This window comes from Microtus oregoni, unplaced genomic scaffold (genome assembly GCF_018167655.1).
Source record: "Microtus oregoni isolate MIOR12 unplaced genomic scaffold, Mior012 000001F_ref0000356, whole genome shotgun sequence".
Taxonomy (NCBI): Eukaryota; Metazoa; Chordata; class Mammalia; order Rodentia; family Cricetidae; genus Microtus; species Microtus oregoni.
In genome coordinates this window covers 54374983-54394914 of record NW_024543060.1, presented here as the reverse complement: position 1 = coordinate 54394914, position 19932 = coordinate 54374983, and the positions used below count along the sequence as shown (strand labels likewise).

The following is a 19932-nucleotide window of genomic DNA, read 5'->3' as shown; positions in this document are numbered from 1 at the left end:
CTATTTTAGCCAGATTTTTAGTTTTTTATTTTTGTTTGGGTTTGTTTGTTTGTTTTATGATCTTACTGAATAGCTCTAACTACCTGGCACTTACAATTAAAGCCCAGACTGGTCTCAGACTCCCAGGGGCTGGGATTTAGGTGTGTACCGTCATACCTGACTTCACTGTTCTCTTTATATTAAAAAATATGGTTTTTCTCCAGCTTAGCATTCAAAATGGTAGGTTTTATTGTAGTGTCCTCATATACATGTCATTATTCTTTGTTCTTAGTCATTCTCCTTCCATTGTTCTTTTCGATAGATGTATAATGTTCTGTAGAATTGGCTGTAGAGGTTTTTGGTTTTGTTTTGTTTCCTTTAGAAGGTACTCTTGTTAGTTCTGGCGCTGTAGAGAACATCTTTGTGTGCTCAGATTAGTTCTGGTGCTGTAGAGAACTTTGTGAGCTCAGATTAGTTCTGATGCTGGAGAGAACATCTGTGTGTGCTCAGTCTGGTGCTGGTGCTGTAGAGAACATCTGTGTGTGCTCAGTCTGGTGCTGGTGCTGTAGAGAACATCTGTGTGTGCTCAGATTAGTTCTGGCGCTGTAGAGAACATCTGTGTGTGCTCAGATTAGTTCTGGCACTGTAGAGAACATCTGTGTGTGCTCAGATTAGTTCTGGCGCTGTGGAGAACATCTGTGTGTGCTCAGTCTGGTGCTGGTGCTGTAGAGAACATCTGTGTGTACTCAATCTGGTCTTGGTGCTGTAGAGAACATCTGTGTGTGCTCAGTCTGGTGCTGGTGCTGTAGAGAACATCTGTGTGTGCTCAGTCTGGTGCTGGCGCTGTAGAGAACATCTGTGTGTGCTCTGTCTGGTCCTGGTGCTGTAGAGAACATCTGTGTGTGCTCAGATTAGTTCTGGCGCTGTAGAAAACATCTGTGTGTGCTCTGTCTGGTGCTGGTGCTGTAGAGAACATCTGTGTGTGCTCTGTCTGGTCCTGGTGCTGTAGAGAACATCTGTGTGTGCTCAGTCTGGTGCTGGTGCTGTAGAGAACATCTGTGTGTGCTCAGTCTGGTCCTGGTGCTGTAGAGAACATCTGTGTGTACTCAATCTGGTCTTGGTGCTGTAGAGAACATCTGTGTGTGCTCAGTCTGGTCCTGGTGCTGTAGAGAACATCTGTGTGTGAAGATGCATGAACTTTCTGCTGTTGCTGTCTCTTTAAGACTACGTTTCTTATCAGTGTTGACAGGTTGCTGGGTTAAAAACACAAATGTGTAGCTACATTATCTGGGTTTCTAAATTACTGACAGTTATACATAGGGTATACTTTCAAGCTATATAATTTAAATTAAAGTTAAAAGAAAGAGAAACATGACAACAGAAAAGTATCAGATTGTAGTGATGAACACTGCTACAGTAATTTCTTTTTTCTTTTTTTTTCAAGACAGAGTCTCTCTGTAGTTCTGGATCCTGTCTTGGAACTAGCTCTTATAGACCAGGCTGGCCTTGAACTCACAGAGATTCCCCTCCCTTGCCTCCCGAGTGCTGGGATTAAAGGCTGCACCATCACCACCCAGCTAGCAATTTCTTTAATTATGCATTTGTTTCTCTCTTGAACAGCACACGTAGTATTTTTTGCCAGCCCATCAGTGTAGGAAGCTCTTAATTTTTTTAAAATTTATTTTGTACTTTATGTTTATGGGTGTTTTCCCTGCATGTGTGCCTGTGGAGGCCAGAAGAGGGCGTCAGACCCCTTGGTACTCGGGTTACAAACAGTTATTAGCTGCCATCTTGGTGCTGGGAATCAAACCCAGGGTTCTCTGAAAGAACAGTCTTCGCTCTTAGCTGCTGAGCCGTCTCTGTGGCCCCATTTGTTTATGATTTCCTGTTATATCTCATTACAATTATCTGTTAGTTTTTATTTATTTTTTATTATTGGGTGGACTATACTTTGTACAGTAAGGAAAATTAATACTTTTTCTGCCAAGGACTTATGACCTTATAAATACTTTGGAAATTCTATGAGTAGGTAAAACCAAGTCAGGAATAGAAATAAGTGTCTCAAGGATAGAGGACATTACATACGACGAGATATAATCCTGGCCACTTAAGACTGAAGGGGTTGCTAGAGTTAGTAAGATAGTGTGTCAGAGTAGCTGGACGAGCTAGAGTCGCACAGCACCTGTCTTGTTATTACTGCTTAGAGGGGCAGCGCCCTGCTCACACACAGTCTCATGTAAGTGCAGCAAAGCCTAGAAATAGAGTGAATCAAAGGTTTCAGTACTCACAAAGAAAACTGTAGAATTCTATAAAGATACGAGAAAAAGCCGGGCGGTGGTGGCGCACACCTTTAATCCCAGCACTCGGGAGGCAGAGGCAGGCGGATCTCTGTGAGTTCGAGACCAGCCTGGTCTACAAGAGCTAGTTCCAGGACAGGCTCCAAAACCACAGAGAAACCCTGTCTCGAAAAAAAACAAAAAAACAAACAAAAGAAAAAGGGATGGCCAAAACATTCTGAAACAGCAGCAGGGCCCTTCCTCACTCACTGAGCACACAGCAGCATGGTGCAGCCTCCGCGTGGGCTGAGCAGATCAGTGACCCACAAGTCTAAATTAGAGCAAACGTGTGTGTGCCTGAGAGGCGGCAGGTGTGACCTTCCATTTCATAGGAAACAGATTATGTAAGATAATGGTCCTGACAGAATTGGCCTTCCGTCTGGAAGGAAACAGCTTTGACTAATGCCATGCAGTTGAGCTAAACACCAGACAGCGAATGTTTTGAATATACAAAAGAAAAACATTTAAAAGCAATTGACAAATAAAAATATTAAACTATATTTGGCCAAAAAAAAAAATCATAATGACCTACTTTTCAAGAAAACAAAGCCCGCCAGCTGTCACGTTCACGCGTCTCTGTGTCTGCCTACCGCTGTTTCTGTCATTCTCGGTGACATGTAGGAGAAACAGCTTCAGAATGATTCTGAGTAGTGTCGTTTGTATTGAAAGAGTGTCCTGTAGGTGATTTTGCCTAAGCCCCTTGGCTCCTTTCTAGTTTCCTGAGGTATGCCAAGGTAAAAAAAAATGTTAAGAATCGTAAGTTTGGGGCCCACAGGTGCCTCAGCAGGGAGAGACTCCAGGCTGTTTTCTCTCTAGGACCCTCATGGTGGATGGACACAGTGGGCTCATACAAGTTGTCCTTTGACCTCGAGTGGGACTTTGACACACAGGATGAATAAATAGATATTTTAAGAAGATAATAAATAGAATAGCACTTCCTAATAATAGATTGTCTTCTGGAAGATGCTGTTCAGTTTTAGGTTTGTGTGCCATGAATATATTCTAAAGGCAGCATCCTTCCGTGTTTTTTGATCTTCCTAAAGCCTTCATTTTTAGCTTCGTATATGTCCCTTCAAAATTTAACATTTTCAGCGTAGCAGTGAACACATCCTTTAAAGTAAACACAAAAGACTTATGGCAATGTAAAACTTTTTCAGAGAGTTCTGGAAGAGAATCAAGAACATTACCATATAGTTCAGAAATTCCTCATCCTGGGAGACATCGATGGTAAGGTGCAGTTTTCTTTTCCTTTGCCCGAGTTCTTCATTCTGGGTAGTCATCTTTGTCCTGACTGTTCTTGAAGCAGCACACTTGACTCCCTGACATCCACCGCCTCAAGTGTACAAGACCAAATCTGCGCTGACCCCAGGTCTCTCGAGGTGGAGAGTGTTCCACAGTGGGTGTTGGCAGTGAGACCAGAAGCTGTAGGTGTCCTGGGGTGTCCTTGCAATACTTTTTCTCTGATTGTGCTCTCATCTTGTAGGTTTGATGGATGAATTCAGCAAATGGCTTCCCAAGAGCAGAAGCAATCTACCTGGACACCTGCTCCGATTTATGACACACCTTATTTTGTTTTTCCGAACCCTGGGACTGCAGACCAAAGTAAGTAAAGTGGATGGCCTCTCCTGCTCTGTGCCTGCAATTAGCCACGTCACCAGGACCATCCCACGCGGTCACCTGCTGATAACTCATTTTCAGTGACTTGTTAGGGTCTGATCTATGGCCACAGAATGCTGATGCTTGCCTAATTTTGAAGAATTTGGTCCTTGTTGGTACCCAGCTAAGCTAATGGAACCAAAATTCTGTGGGAATTAAAATCCTTTCTTTCTCTTTCTGTTTTTTATTTTTCTAAATGTTGGGTAACATTTTGGTGTTAGTATATACAACAACATAGTAATAGGACAGTTGACAAACTTGGGTTTTGAGAGTCTTGAATTCATATCCTTACTTGGTAACTTTCTAGCTGTGTGAGTCTAGGTGTCTAAGAACTCCTTCCTTCCTCTATAAAGTGTGGACAGTGTCTACCCAGTTATATAAGAACTCCTTCCTTCCTCTATAAAGTGTGGACAGTGTCTACCCAGTTATATAAGAACTCCTTCCTTCCTCTATAAAGTGTGGACAGTGTCTACCCAGTTATATAAGAACTCCTTCCTTCCTCTATAAAGTGTGGACAGTGTCTCCCCAGGTATATAAGAATTCTTTCTTCCCCTGTGAAGCATGGACAGTATCTACCCACAGAGTTATGGTGAGAGGGCCAGTTACCTGTCTCAGCAGATAAAGCATTTGCCACCAAGTCTCATGACTTGATCAATCACAGGAACCCATATAATGGAACAAGAGAACTGACCCCCCACAAATGTATACACAATAAATAATTTTTAAAAAGGGGGTTTTGTTTGGTTTTGTTTTAAGTAGAAAAAAAGAGTAGTGTTAAGGTGAAATACACTACATGAGCTGTGGTAAGCATTTAGCTAGGGTAGTTATCACTTAGTGTAAATATTAAATTCCTTAAACACTTTTTAAGTAGAATTTTTACTAGAAATTATATTATTGTACCCACCTATAGTTGTGTTAATAACTGGAGTATGTTTTTTTTCTATGAAGGAAGAAGTTTCCATTGAAGTTTTAAAGACATACATACAGGTAAGCTTTTAGAATCTACAATTTGATTTTTTTTTCTATTTTAATGAAAACAAAAATTAAAATGGTCCTATATTTTTTAAGATTTTTTAGTTATGTGTATGAACGTTTTCCTGCATGTTTGTATGTGCAGCATGTGTGTTTTGGTGCTAGAACAGAAGAGGGTGCTGGAGTAATGAGTGGTTGTGAACCATCGTGTAGATGCCAGGAACCAAGCTGGGTCCTCTACAAGAGCAACAGGTGCTCTTAACTGCAGGGCCATCTCACCAGCCCCTAAATGATACTATTTTAATACCCTGTGGTCTGGAAGCCACCAGACTTCATAGAGATCTTAAATTATTCTAAATACATTTCTAGAATTTGAAAGTATTTTGATATGAAGCACTTACCTAAGAGTCTTTCCTAAATATATTTGAAATTTTAAAGCAAACTTTTTTCAAAGCACTGTTAACTTGTCTGGTTTACTTTATTTTTGTGTTTCTTAGCTTTTAATAAGTGAGAAGCATACAAACCTCATTGCATTTTATACCTGTCATTTGCCTCAAGACCTTGCTGTTGCCCAGTACGCATTGTTTTTGGAAGGTGTTACAGAGTTTGAGCAGCGGCATCAGTGCCTGGAACTGGCTAAAGAAGCAGGTAAAAAGTAAAGTATTTCATCTTTTGCCGGTTTTGGTGGCACACACCTTTAACCCCAGCAGAGGCAGGCGGATCTCTGAGTCCAAGGACAGCCAGGGCTACATAGGGAAACCCTATTTCGAAAAACCAAAATAAAGAATTTCATCTATTATTTCTTTTTATGTGTATATTGTATAAAATAATGAGTTTTGTTGTGACATTTTCAAATGAGTATTTATAGGTATATCACCTCTATCCACATAAAAAATATGTTTGTGTATATAAGAAAGGACAGGGTGGCTGGAGAGATGGCTCAGTGGTTAATAGCACTGGCTGCTCTTCCAGAGGACCCAGGTTCAATTTCTAGCACCACATGGCAGCTCACAGCTGTCTGTAACTCTGGTTCCAGAGATTGGGCACCCTTTCACAGACATACATGCAGGCAAAACACCAGTGTACATAAAAAAAGAAATAAAGGTGGAGATATGCACATGCCAGAACATGCGTCCCACAGCACGGGTGTGGGGTCAGAGAACACGCTTAGGTATTGGTCCCTCCTTCCACCCTGTTTTGAGGCAGCGTCTGATTTCCTGCTGCATGAGCCAGCTCCCTAATTGGCCTTTGGGCAGATTGTCATTTTGGCATGTGTCTTAGTATTAAGTCTTATTTCTTTTAAGGAAGAAAAACAGGAGCAAAAGTCTTAGTTAAATTCTTTTGAAGAATGAAAATAACTTTAACTTGTGTAAAAATTTTGTTTCTGTTTTTGGTTTTGTTTCTTAGAAAGAAATTCTTACTATATCGCCCAAGCTGGCCTGGAACTTGCCCAGGCGAGCCTGAGATTCTGTGGTCCTCTGACTCATCTACTAAGTGCTGGGATCACAAGCATAAGTCACCACACCCAGCCTAAAATGTTTTTAGTTAGGATAGTTTTCAAATGTGTACATTGTATTTAAAATACCCTTTTAGCAGTAAGTGTTCAGGTCCCGTGGTGCTCATGTGGAGATCAGAAGACAGCCTGCAGTTGCTTTCCTTCTGCTGTGTGGCAGCACCTTACTTGCTGAGCATCTCACTGGCCCTGTGCATTAGAGTCTAGGGATGAAACTCAGCGGCAGGATGCTTGTCCAAAATCTGTAAAGCCGTCAGTCCAGTCCTCAGTGCCAACAATAAGAGAGAATTGTTTCACTGTTATCCAATTATTGTGACTATTTAGATAATAATCATATTAATAATAACTACTCTTTGGTTTTTGTTTTGTCATTTTCAAAAATTCCTTAGATTTGGATGTTGCAACAATAACAAAAACTGTAGTTGAGAATATTCGAAAGAAAGATAATGGTGAATTTAGTCACCATGACCTGGCTCCATCCCTAGATACTGGCACTACTGAGGTAATTTGGGTGAGGGAGGAATGAGAGTTTTGTGTTACTTATAATCTGTCTTCTTGTTCTTGGTGTATTTCCCTAATACACTGGCTTCTGACTGTCTTTAATATATATATATATATAATCAATAAAGGCCTTTAGGGGCTGGAGAGATGGCTCAGAGGTTAAGAGCATTGCCTGCTCTTCCAAAGGTCCTGAGTTCAATTCCTAGCAACCACATGGTGGCTCACAACCATCTGTAATGGGGTCTGGTGCCCTCTGCTGGCTTGTAGGCATACACACAGACAGAATTGTATACATAATAAATAAATAAATATTTTAAAGAAAAAAAAAATAAAGGCCTTTAAACCAATCACAGTGACATATATTCATACAGTATTAAAGGAATATTCTACGAAGGATTCTCTTATAGAGTAGACCTAAGGATTGGCTTTTTGCTTATCAGGTTCCACCAGATACTTTAAAAGCTGCTGAGTTCTGTCTTTAGGGAGAAAGTGAAATCTCAGAAGGGCAATGGCTTGGGGCTAGGAGTGTGGCTCAGTGACTGAGTGCTCACCTAGCATTTCTGAGCCCCGGGTTATTTCCTGCATTGCTTGGTAAGACAGACAATGATTCCATGTTCATAGGCCAGTGAGTTTCTTCAGTAATTTAGGGGAGATCTGTTAAGTAGAACAAACTGAGGAAAGTTGGCTTTTTTCATAATTTTATATGAGGTGGGGAAAATGTTTTTCATTTAGAGTGCATTATAAGTTCCGCTCATTTGCAAAGTAACTGAAATAAAATGGATGTTCCCTGCTTCCAATGACTAGGAGGACCGTGTAAAGGTGGACGTGATTGACTGGTTGGTGTTCGACCCAGCGCAGAGGGCAGAAGCGCTGAAGCAGGGCAACGCCATCATGAGGAAGTTCCTAGGTGGGTTGGAGTCTTACCTTGTCATCAGATCCGTAAGTTTTAACTTTTATTCTTTATTTCATAAATAAGTGGAAGGTGGAACACTCGGTAAGGACTTCAAGCTCACGTCAGTTCTAGGGAACAGGTGCTCTTGGGATCAATTGCTTCCACCTGTGTGCCCTCAGTGGCCGGTGGCCCACTTATCCACCCTCTGTAGCACTGTTCACTGGGGCTGCAGTGAGCTCACAGGTAGGAGGGCCTGCTACTCTCTAGAGGAACCAAGTTCAATTGCCACCACCTACATGGCAGCTGACAACCATCCATAATGGGCCAGGGGATCTTCTGGCCCATGTGAGTACCAGGTTCATACATGGTACACATACATACATGTAGGCAAGAACACTCATATATGTGATAGCGAATAAATAAGCACTGACTAGCCCGATAATGGCAGGCCTGTGCTGACTGCCTCTAGCATACCCAGTCCATGATGCTGAAGGTACAGATTTGACTTTGTCCATCATCAGTGACACGTGCTTGTTATTTTTCTTTCCTTCTTTCCTTTATAATCTTTTTAACTTTATTTTATGTGCATAGATGTGACAGTGTGAGATCTTGGGGAACTGGATTTACAAACAGTGTGAGCTGCCATGTGGGTGCTGGGAATTGAACCCTGGTTCTCCAGATGAGCCGCCAGGGCTGATCCGTCTCTCCTGCCCCAGCTGCTTATTCTTACTGTATCTCTTTAGTTTTTGTCTTTGAGCTGGGGAGTTTGTACATCGGTCTTTGGGCGTGGCAGGGAGCCTTCACCCGAGTCATCACCTCAGCTAGGTCCTCACTTTGTTGTTGTTGTTTTGGTTTGGTTTTGGGTTTTCTTTTTTTTGAGACAAAGTTTCTCTGTAGCTTTTTGGAGTCTGTCCTGGAGCTTGCTTTGTAGACCAAGGTGGCCTCAAAGATCCGCCTGTCTCTGCCTCCAGTGCTGGGATAAAGGCATGCAACACCACCATTTGGCATAGGTCACAAAGCACAAGTTACCTTGGTCTCTCAAGTCAATGGTTCTTTTTCTTTTTTAAAGGTTTATTCTATTTTATGTGTATAGGTATTTTTGCCTGTTTGCATATATATATGTGCGCCACATGCGTGCCTTGTTTCCCTGGATCGTCTGAAACTGCAGTTACAGACAGTTTTGAGCTGCCATGTGGGTCCTGAGTATTGAACCTAGATAGATCCTTTAGAACAAGCCACTTCCACAGCCTCGTCAGTAGGGTTTTTGTTTGTTTGGTTTTGATTTTGGTTTTTTTGAGACAGGTTTTCTCTGTGGAACAGCCCTAGCTTTCCTGGAACTAGCTCTTGTAGACCAGACCTGGCCTCAAACTCACAGAGATCCGCCTGCTTCTGTCTCCCAAGTGCTGGGATTAAAGGCATGTGCCACCACCGCCTTGCTTGATATCATTTATCTTTTTATAAAGACAACCTTTATTTCCAAGTCACTTCCTGTTCTGACTAGTTTTATCTCAATTTGAGACACAAACTAGAGTTATCTAAAAGGTGGGAACCTCAATTGAGAAAATGCCTCCACAAGATGCAGAGCTGTAGGTCGGGCCGTGGTGGCTCATGCTTTTTTTTTTTTTTTGATTTTCGAGACAGGGTTTCTCTGTAGCTTTTTTGTTTCCTGTCCTTTAATAAACTGCATTTTATAAACCATGATACCAAATTTTGTGACATCCTAGAAGAACTAAGAAAAGAAACATAACGCTTCAGAGATCAAGAAGCAGTTCACCTTTGAAAAGTAGTTCACCATTCCCTAGACAGAGCTTCCAGAACTGTACTGGAGTAGAGAAATGGAACTGAGTGCGTGCAAGCAAGGGAGTATGCTGGCATTCTTTTCTCTGCGCCCTGACTGATGGTGTGATGCATGCATTCCTTTCTCTACACCCCTGACTGTGGGTGTGATGCATGCATTCCCTTCTCTGCATCTCTGACTGTGGGTGTGAATAGACAAGAAAGCCTGCCTTGTTCACACAGATGGCTCCTCCTTTTCTGCTTCTCTGAGAGGTTGCAGCTCTGTGTGCCTCTCCACATACATTAACTGATAGACTTGAACTCTTAGTTGCATGGATCAAAACTGTTTGACCAGATCCATAAGCAGAATAAAACTTGCTCTAATCCAGTTCTTAAAAGTTGTTCTAGATGGGAATTCTGGATTTATCACTAGTTAAGCCTTGAGTAACTGGCTTGCCCAGTGCTGGGAGAAAGTGCAGTCTGCAGCTTCTAATCAGCTGCCTGCCATGGCCAGCACGTCAGACAGAACACACCCCCTACTCATTTCTTTTGATGTTCACATCAAAGGGGAGAGAATCCCCTATTCTATCAGGCTTTGTATTGTGAAACCAAACCCATTTAAAAGTAAATTTTTTCTATAGTAATCAGCTTTGTATATGATGCCATAGCCTCAGGAAAATATGATTTCTTTAAGGTGTGTGTGTGTGTGTGTGAGAGAGAGAGAGAGAGAGAGAGAGAGAGAGAGAGAGAGAGAGAGAGAAACTGCCTTTGTGTTACCTCGAGTAGGAAGGAACAAGCCCACTCGAGGGATCTCCAAGACCTTTGGAGATGTGTGGGCCCTGAAATGTAAAACTTGGAATCGGTGATTTGATACTGTAAGGTACCAGTGCACAGACTGGGTGTGCTGACACTTAATCCCAGCTCTTGGGAGGCAGAGGCAGGCAAATCTCTTAAATTCAAGTCCAGCCTGATCTACATGGTGAATTCCAGGATAGCAGTACATAGAAGTCCATATATTTTGAATGTTTTTTTCTCCCCACAGCATCAAAAAAACATGAAGCTGCAAAAGAAGTGTTTGTGAAAATTCCTCAGGATTCCATTGCAGAAATCTACAATCAGTGGGAGGAGCAAGGCATGGAGAGCCCACTTCCTGCTGAGGACGACAACGCTATCCGAGAACATTTGTGTATCAGAGCCTATCTGGTGAGTCTGCAAAGAAAATTGCAGTCTTTGTGACTTTCCAGATCCACTCGTGAAACAACTATATGTATAATTTTTCATTTTTAATTATGTGTAGGTATGTGTCTGCAAATGGGTATATTCACGTGAATGCAGGTGCCTATGGAGGCCAGAGGAACTGGAGTCACAGAGTTGTAAACTGCTTATTGTGGGTGCTGGGAACCGAACCCAGGTTCTCTGGAAGAACAGCAAATGTTCTTAAACGCTGAGCCATCTCTCTAGCCCTTGAACTTTTTCCAAAAGTAGTAATTGAGTCATCTAAGGTCCCTGTGACAGCAGTGCTGACTTAGAGGGGTTGCTGTCGTGACCTTGTTGTTTACATGCATCTGTCCCTTTCTGGCTAGGCAGGAGCAGACAGTGAGTGATGCCTGGAGCTTCGCTGAGATTGCTGTGCAGATGTGTAAAGTGTTCCATGTGTAGTAAATTAACATCTCAGTCAAGCTTTATTCAGCAAATGAGTGATTGCTGTGGACACAGTAGGGTTCAGTTTGAGGACAGAATTCTGTCTTTAACTGTAACATGGAGCAGGCTGATCAAGAAGATAAGTACGCATGCCCGCCTCATAGAGAGGCGATGCAAGATACGCATGGGCACATGCAGTACTGGAGTAAGAGTAGTTGCCAAAAACAGCACAGAATACTTGTCAGTATTTGTCACTTCACAGAATGTTTGCTTATTTATAATTTTTGAGTAAGAATTATTTCTAAGAACTAGAACTTTTAAATACCTTTTGAGCAATAAAAGTAAAAACTTTGTGTAATCTCAACACTCAGGAAACTGAGGCAGGAGGATTGTCATGAATCTAAGGTCAGTCTGGGCTTCATAGTGAGTTCCAGACTAACCTGGTCTAGAGAAGAAGACCTCGTCTCAAAGCAAAATGTAAAAGCATGTATTTCATTTTGTTTAACTTCGTGTTTTAGGAAGCCCATGAAACCTTCAATGAGTGGTTTAAGCATATGAATTCAGCTCCACAAAAACCTACATTGATATCTCAACCAACTTTTACAGAGAAAGTGGCTTTTGAACACAAAGAAAAGAAGTACGAAGTAAGTTAAAGGGAGTCTGAGATGAGCCTCTTTTATCTGAAAGACACGTGTATTCAGAGGGTCTTTTTAGCGTTTATGTTCTGATTGGAGTAGGGTTTTCCTGTTACACGTTCTACTTTGAATCATGATTACTTTTCTTTTTTTTTCTTTTTTTTTTTTTTATTTTCCAGACAGGGTTTTTCCGTAGCTTTTTGGTGCCTATCCTGGAACTAGCTCTTGTAGACCAGGCTGGCCTCGAACTCACAGAGATCCACCTGCCTCTGCTTCCCAAGTGCTGGGATTAAAGGCGTGCGCCACCACCGCCCGGCTCATGATTACTTTTCTGTAGGTTATTAATTAATCCTGAGAAACGTTGCTGGACATGGTGGCACGCGTTTAATCCCAGCACTTCAGAGCCAGAATCAAGCAGATCTCTGTGAATTTGAGGCCAGCCTGTTTTATATCCTGAATTCCAGGCCACCCAGAGCTATATGTAGTAAGATCCTGTCTCAGCAAAACAAAATAAGAAAAAGAAAGGAAGGCCTTTCGACATTAGTATTCATTTGCTACATTAATATTTTAGTATTTCATCTATCTCCTGTTCGTTAATAGTTTTTCTTTATATACATACCTGGCTGAATTATCAACTCTTAAGACTGATGTTCTTGTTGAGGGGTAGTGGTGGTGCACACCTTTAATCCCGGCACTTGGGAGGAAGAGACAGGTGGACCTCTGTGAGTTCAAGGCCAGCCTGGTTCCAATGAAAGTCAGAGCTGTTACACAGAGAGACCCTGTCTCAAGAAGGCAAATAAATACATAAATAGGGATGGACTATTGTTCGGCTCCTTTAAATCCTCTTATGTTTGTTCTGCAGATGGATCATAGTATTTGGAAAGGACATTTAGATGCCCTAACTGCTGATGTAAAGGAGAAAATGTACAACGTCTTGTTGTTTGTTGATGGAGGGTGGATGGTAGATGTCAGAGAGGTAAGTTGTTACACGTTTTGTTTATAGCTTTAAAAATTAGATTAACAAACCAGAGAGATGGCTCAGCCAGTAAAGTCACTCGCCACCAAACCTGGAGACGTGGTTTCCGTCCCGAGGGTTCAAATGGTCGTTCTCTGACCTTGGCATGCAGACCCACATGTGAGTACAGTCTGCACCATGTGTGTACCCGGTGCCCATGGAGGCCAGAAGATGACACCTAATCCCGACAGTAGAGTTAGAGATGGATGTGAGCAGCCATGTGGGTGCTGGGTTCCAGCTCACGTCTTTTGGGAAAGCAACACGTGCTTTCCCACGTTTCTCCATCTTAGCCACTGAGCCATTCCTCCAGCCCGTTTGTTAAACAATTAAAAAACAAGCCCACAACCGTAACAAAAACCATACACACTATCTTCTAATGTTTTTTCTCTAAATAAGAACATCTACAGATTTTTTTTATATAAAGTTGGTAGTTATAACTAAACCTCCCCATGTTTTAAGCTTAAAAATACTACCTTGGAAGAGGAGTATTTCATTCTTGAATATACTTCACATTCAGTATGCTCACTCAGACTAACTAAAATGTAATTTTTTTAAATTCTAGATCTAAAATTCATTTGTTTCCTAGTTATTGAGTTAGTTAGGGCCTTACTATATAATAGAAGCATACCTTGAACTCACTGTGTGCCAGCTGCCCTGGAACTTGAAATTCCCCTGACTGCTGGTTTGCAGATACATGCCATCAAACCTGAGTCTAAGCTTTGATGTGTGTATTCAACTTAGAAATAGGTAAGTCTAACATCGTGAGACATAAAACAGCAGCATCGCTCTGAGACACCCATTTACATGACTCGGCATGTTCTTCCTTAAACACAGGCTTCCAGAGTAAGAATGAACTGCAAAAGTATTAAATAGCACAAACCAGTGTGTGTGACCCCAGCATTTGGGGGGCTGAAGTAAGAGGATTAGTAGTCACTGCAGCCTCAGCTGTCACTCCCCACAAGAGAATTAAATGCAGAAAGCAAACACAGTGGATTTGTTGTGAATCCAGATGAAGAGATCATTTTGATAGCGCACATGCCTGGCATGATGGGGCCACAGCATATCAGTAAAGGAATAAGAAGTTTGCTTTTGGAAGTGGCTGGACAGGATGCTAAGAGATGCAGGTGGAATGTGGAGCCAAGGAAGCGGTGACTGAGAAGGGAGAGGCACTGAGGCCGGCGTCACTTCCTCTTCTTGGTAGTCTTTCTGCTGTCTTTTCTTTTGCCGTCCCTCATATCCTCCTGTATATAGTTTTCCATTTTTTGATTGTGTAAGAAAATGATCCATTTCCTCTCCTTGCTTCCTTATTGTCAGGTTGGTATGTTCTCTCAAACCTTAGGACTGTCTGCAGACACATACATACACCCCGCCTTTTCTCCTTCTGGAGAAACTACATATTTTCCCTTCTAACTTTCGCTGTAATGGTATTTAGTCTCATTCCTCTGGTGTGTGACCAAATGCCTAGTAAGAAACAGCTTAGAGGAGGGTGGGCTTGTTTGGGCTTGGAGTTTTGAGGGTACAGTCTTGGGCATTGGGTAGGAGGCCGCTTGTCTGCAGTTAGGAAGGAAGAAGTGTGGTCAGACCATAAAACCTCAAGCCCTTGCCCACCCTATTACCTACTTCAACAAGTCTCCACCTCCCTAAAGCTTCCAGAACATTCCTAAACAGCTCTACCCTCTGGAGGCTCAGTGCTCAAACACATGGAACTTAGGGGGACATTTTACACTCAGACCACAGCAGGTCTGATCCTGAGACGTGACAGAATGGTGACTTGGAGCCCTGCGTCTTGGATTGTTGGGATGTTGTTTTGAACACTACTCAGTTCTGCAGGTTGTGTGTGCTGGGGTCCCCTCAGCCGGCCCTCATGTCACAGTTATGCCTTTTCTTTGAGCAGCTTAGTTGCTACATTGTCCTACCTCTCTAGCTTCTCTTTCCTGCCAGGAAGTGAATATTAACAGAGAATGCTGCTACTGATAACAGGATTGTTAGGTCCATTTCTGGGTTTTTGTTTATTGTTTCATGGTATTAGGATTGAGCCCAGGCCTCACACATGCTAGCATGCACAGTACCACTGAACTCCTCCTCAGCCATCAGTGTACTGTTGGCAGAGGTTTCTGTCTCGCCCAGTCCCACAGCCATTTGGTCCCAAAGAAACACACAGAGATCTACATTAATTACAAAACTGGTTGGCCTGTTAGTTTAGGTGTCTTATTAAATAACCCTTACATCTTAGCCCATAATTCTTGTCTGTGTTAGCCACGTGACTTGGTGCCTTTTATCAGTGAGGCATTTTCATCTTGCTTCCTCTGCATCTGGGTAATAACTATAGACTGAGCCTTTCCTCTTCCCAGAATTCTCCTGTTCTAGTCACCCTGCCTGTAGTTTCTGCCTGCCTGCTTAGAAAAGTGCACCCCTTCCTTTACGCGGGTATAGTCCATGCCATGTGTACATGACCAGTAGACTGAAGTACAGCTCAGATTTCAGCTCCACTGCCTGCTTGGCTGGCTGTCTTTATATACTTAAACAGCACATCCCCGTGTGCCTCTGAGAAGCAGGAAGGGGTCTAGGAGCCAGAGGACGGTGCACAAGGAAACAGGGGAAGGCCTTAAGGTCTCCACTTGGAATCCCTCCCCTCCCCTCCCCTCCCCTCCCCTCTCCTCTTTTCTGTGTTACTCAAGTCCACAGGTTCTTGCAGTTCCTGCCTCCCCCACTTTTTTGACTATACAAAAAAAATTATTCACTCTCTTAGAAGTTTATAAGTTCTTACTCAGCCCTCCCTATCACCTGACCTTCCTTTGCTGGCTTGACCGCAGTCAGGTTGGTAAGCCCTCTCAGATATTAGGTACATCTGTGGTGATGTCTACACGTATGGAGGGAAATGAATGGTAATTATTTTCTGTCTTTACTTGTATGGTATTCGGTCTGATTCTTTTGTGTGTTGTTAGCCTAGATGCATGAGAAACACACTCAGCAGCATCTTACTTCCGTACTGTCTCTTCTAGTATATTTTAAAAGTTCATCTTCGTGTCTTTAGCCTTAAAGTCCTATCTGAGAGAGAGAGAGAGAGAGAGAGAGAGAGAGAGAGAGAGAGAGAGAGAATATCCAGTAGACTAGATAATATTATGATCAAAGCTAGCTTGTTTTAATTTTTGGTGGTGTGATGAGGGCTCACATGATGGCTTGGGCCCGTGAAGCACCGGGTCCCATGTTTGGTCCCCAGAAGCTACCCTTATAGTGCTAGCACTGAGGAGGGAATGACAGGAGTCCTGGCGCTTGTCCGTCAGGCTGCCTAGCCTAAAGGTGAGCTCCAGACCTCGAAGGAGCTGGTGTTCTGGGGGTGTTGCTCAGGGTTATTCTCTGGCCTCAGTACTTGGGCACATACTCATGCATGCACCTATACACGTGTGTACCAGCTCACACATAAACATGTACACAGACGTTTTTAAAATAGGAATGATAGGCTTTAGAGAAAGAAATTCAGTGTTTTCCTGTCCTGGTTTTGACTCAAGTAGTCAACCTCAGCATTCCTGGGGCATTGATTCTAGGACCTAGAAGATAGAAGATTGCTCCCTTTCATTACATAAAATGACATGCATGATATTTGCATGTAATCCTCACACACCCTTCTGCCTGTAAATGTTCTTCAGATCACCTCTACCCATTAACTGTAAATGCTGTCTAAATAGTTGTTATAACAAGAACGGAACGTATACATCTTTATACAGATGCAACTCCCCCCCCACACACACCAAGTATTTTCCTTTTGTTGTTCATTAAATCTATTGGCTCCCAACATGACTTACTTTTTGGTGGTGGTGTTGTTGTTTTATATTTTTGAGACAGGGTCTCTGGCACACAGTGTACTTCAGGCTTGCCCTGAACTTGCACTCAGGCTCCGGCCTTGTCATCCTGAGTGCTGGGGTTTGGGATCACAGGTGTAATGTGGAGTGATGGCCTGATGTCTGTCCTAGGATGCCGAGGAAGACCCTGAGAGAACACATCAGATGGCTTTGCTCAGAAAGCTCTGTCTGCCCATGCTGTGCTTTCTGCTTCACACCATACTGCATAGCACCGGTCAGTACCAGGAGTGCCTGCAGCTGGCCGACATGGTGTCCTCGGAGCGCCACAAACTCTACCTGGTGAGTGCTGGGCCGCTGCACGTTTCCGTTTTACTTGTTGATATGCTTGCACGATGACGTTTGGAAATACTTGTTTCCATTTTATAAAAGTAATGTTCCAGTTTTAGTCTGCTTTTTAAAAACTGTCGCTATACATGAATAGAAGTATATATTCTATACACGAATGAAAGTATATATTCTGTACGTGGATGGAAGTATATATTCTGTACGTGGATGGAAGTGTATATTCTGTAGGTGGATGGAAGTGTATATTCTATACGTGGATGGAAGTGTATATTCTGTACACGGATGGAAGTGTATATTCTATACGTGGATGGAAGTGTATATTCTATACGTGGATGGAAGTGTATATTCTATACGTGGATGGAAGTGTATATTCTGTACACAGATGGAAGTATATATTCTGTACGTGGATGGAAGTGTATATTCTGTAGGTGGATGGAAGTGTATATTCTATACGTGGATGGAAGTGTATATTCTGTACACGAATGGAAGTGTATATTCTATACGTGGATGGAAGTGTATATTCTGTACACGGATGGAAGTGTATATTCTATACGTGGATGGAAGTGTATATTCTATACGTGGATGGAAGTGTATATTCTGTACACAGATGGAAGTATATATTCTGTACGTGGATGGAAGTGTATATTCTGTAGGTGGATGGAAGTGTATTCTGTACACGGATGGAAGTGTATATTCTGTATGTGGATGGAAGTGTATATTCTGTACGTGGATGGAAGTGTATATTCTGTATGTGGATGGAAGTGCATATTCTGTACACGGATGGAAGTGTATATTCTGTACACGGATGGAAGTGTATATTCTGTACACGGATGGAAGTGTATATTCTGTATGTGGATGGAAGTGTATATCTGTACATGGATGGAAGTGTATATTCTGTACGTGAACAGAAGTATATATTCTGTACATGAACGGAAGTGTATATTCTGTACATGAACGGAAGTGTATATTCTGTACATGGATGGAAGTGTATATTCTGTACATGAATGGAAGTATGTATTCTGTCCTGTAAACCAGCACGAGGTCTCTGAGGCACACAGATCTTCAAGGAAAATTTCTTCTTAAGGTTGATTAGGTTCTTAAAAAGTTGATAATTCTCATTTTTAATTTTTTTTTTTATGTCAGGTATTTTCTAAGGAAGAACTGAGGAAACTGCTGCAGAAGTTAAGAGAATCATCTCTGATGCTTCTAGATCAGGGGCTTGACCCGCTCGGATATGAAGCTCAGTCATAACTCATCCACTCTCTGATGCCCATGACGGGGCTGCTTGGTTGTTTGGTTTTGATATACATATTTCCTTTGGCATTATGGGGGAAAATGTAAAATTTAGGTTTTTTAATTTTGTATTATATTAGTATTTCTTTAAGTATTTTTAATGAAATTATACAAAATACATTTTTGTTCTACAAATATTAGTTTTCTCTTATGTAATAAAGTAAATAAATTAATATTTTATTATTTTTCTTATAATCATAAATTCCTGGCATATTAAAATTTAAAGAGAATAGAGAATAAAGAATAGGCTTATTTTATGCCAGGTAAGTAATTTCTCATTTATCAACAAATTTAATATTTTTCTCAATAATAAAGTTAAGATGAATCTAGCAAGAGTATTTTAAAATGGAGCTGGAGAGATGGCTCAGCAGTTAAGAGCGCTGGCTGCTCTTCCAAAGGACCAGGATTCATTTCCCAGCATACATAGAGTGGCTTACAACTGTCTGTAATTCCAGTTCCAGAAGATCTCATGCCCTCTGTTGGCCTCTGTGGGCACCAGGCACACACGTGATGAATAGAGATACATTTAATCCAAAAATCCACATGAAAATAAAAATTAGCCTAGCACCCACATGAGCCGAGAAACAGTCATTTGTAACTTCACCTTCAAATGGTCTGACCCCTCTGGCAAGAGCACCTGCACTTAGTGTGCACATACCCGCACAACATGATTAAAAATAAATATTTTTTTTAATCTAGAAAGAGGTTATATAGTAGTATTGTTTAGCAAATACTAGTTTTCTTAGGTGTGATCCTTGGAGTTGTGGCAATGTAGGGAAGTACCCTCACTCAGCATCAGGAGATGCACACTGAAATATTTAGGGTTGAAAGTCATAAAATCTGTACTTTGCTGAAATAGTTTAGCTTTAAAATTAAAATCTACACAGTAAAAGCAACATGGTAAAATAGGAACAGTCTAAAAGGTGAAGGAATGTTTACCATACTAATCTTTCAACTTCCCCTTACACTTAATTTTTTTCCAAGAGAAAAGGTTTACATGGTGCTGAAAAAACTGTAGCAGAAGAACCGAGTATGCATGCAGATCATTACAGAACTGAGTCCAGGCAAAAGGGATCAGAACGCATGATGTGAAATCTACAGAGAACCAGTAACAGCTGAGAAAAAGAAAAGACAGTGAATATAAATTTTAATTTCGAAATAATACACACAAAACTTAAAAGTCCTCTCCAGCACCAGACCTTTGAAGTTGGACTTCATACTTGCTGCTGGAATAAGCTGCTACCCTGCAGACCAGCCTGGCTTCAAACTCACAGATCCGCCTGCCTCCGCCTCCCGATCCTGGGATTAAAGGTGTGGGCCACCACCGCCTGCTTTATAATAAGCCTCTTAGCAGTGCAAAATAATTGTCTTGGACCAAGATTTGCTTTTTAGGTTTACAAAGAATTTGTGGGTGAAAGATGTAGTATCTGTGGTTTAAAAGTTTTCGAGGTGTGGGACGGTGGTGGCTCACAGGCGGATCTCTGGAGTTCGAGGCCAGCCTGGTCTACAAGAGCTAGTTCCAGAACAGGCCCCGAAGCTATAGAGAAACCCTATCTCGAAAAAAAAATAAAAAGTTTT

The 19932-nt window shown here is 41.9% G+C and overlaps 1 protein-coding gene across 1 annotated transcript in view; it reads left to right on the top strand.

Moving 5' to 3' along the window:
- Nup107 (nucleoporin 107) overlaps positions 1–19222 on the top strand; it is a 44469-nt gene extending 25247 nt beyond the window's left edge. Inside the window, exons 18-28 of the mRNA XM_041668695.1 lie at positions 3473–3542; positions 3799–3917; positions 4920–4958; positions 5441–5591; positions 6846–6958; positions 7762–7864; positions 10668–10828; positions 11785–11910; positions 12764–12877; positions 16888–17055; positions 18205–19222. Of these exons, the coding sequence (XP_041524629.1) occupies positions 3473–3542; positions 3799–3917; positions 4920–4958; positions 5441–5591; positions 6846–6958; positions 7762–7864; positions 10668–10828; positions 11785–11910; positions 12764–12877; positions 16888–17055; positions 18205–18312 (1272 nt within the window). The 3' untranslated portion in view covers positions 18313–19222. The remainder of the gene's footprint in view (positions 1–3472; positions 3543–3798; positions 3918–4919; positions 4959–5440; positions 5592–6845; positions 6959–7761; positions 7865–10667; positions 10829–11784; positions 11911–12763; positions 12878–16887; positions 17056–18204) is intronic.
- Positions 19223–19932: the final 710 nt, after the last annotated feature.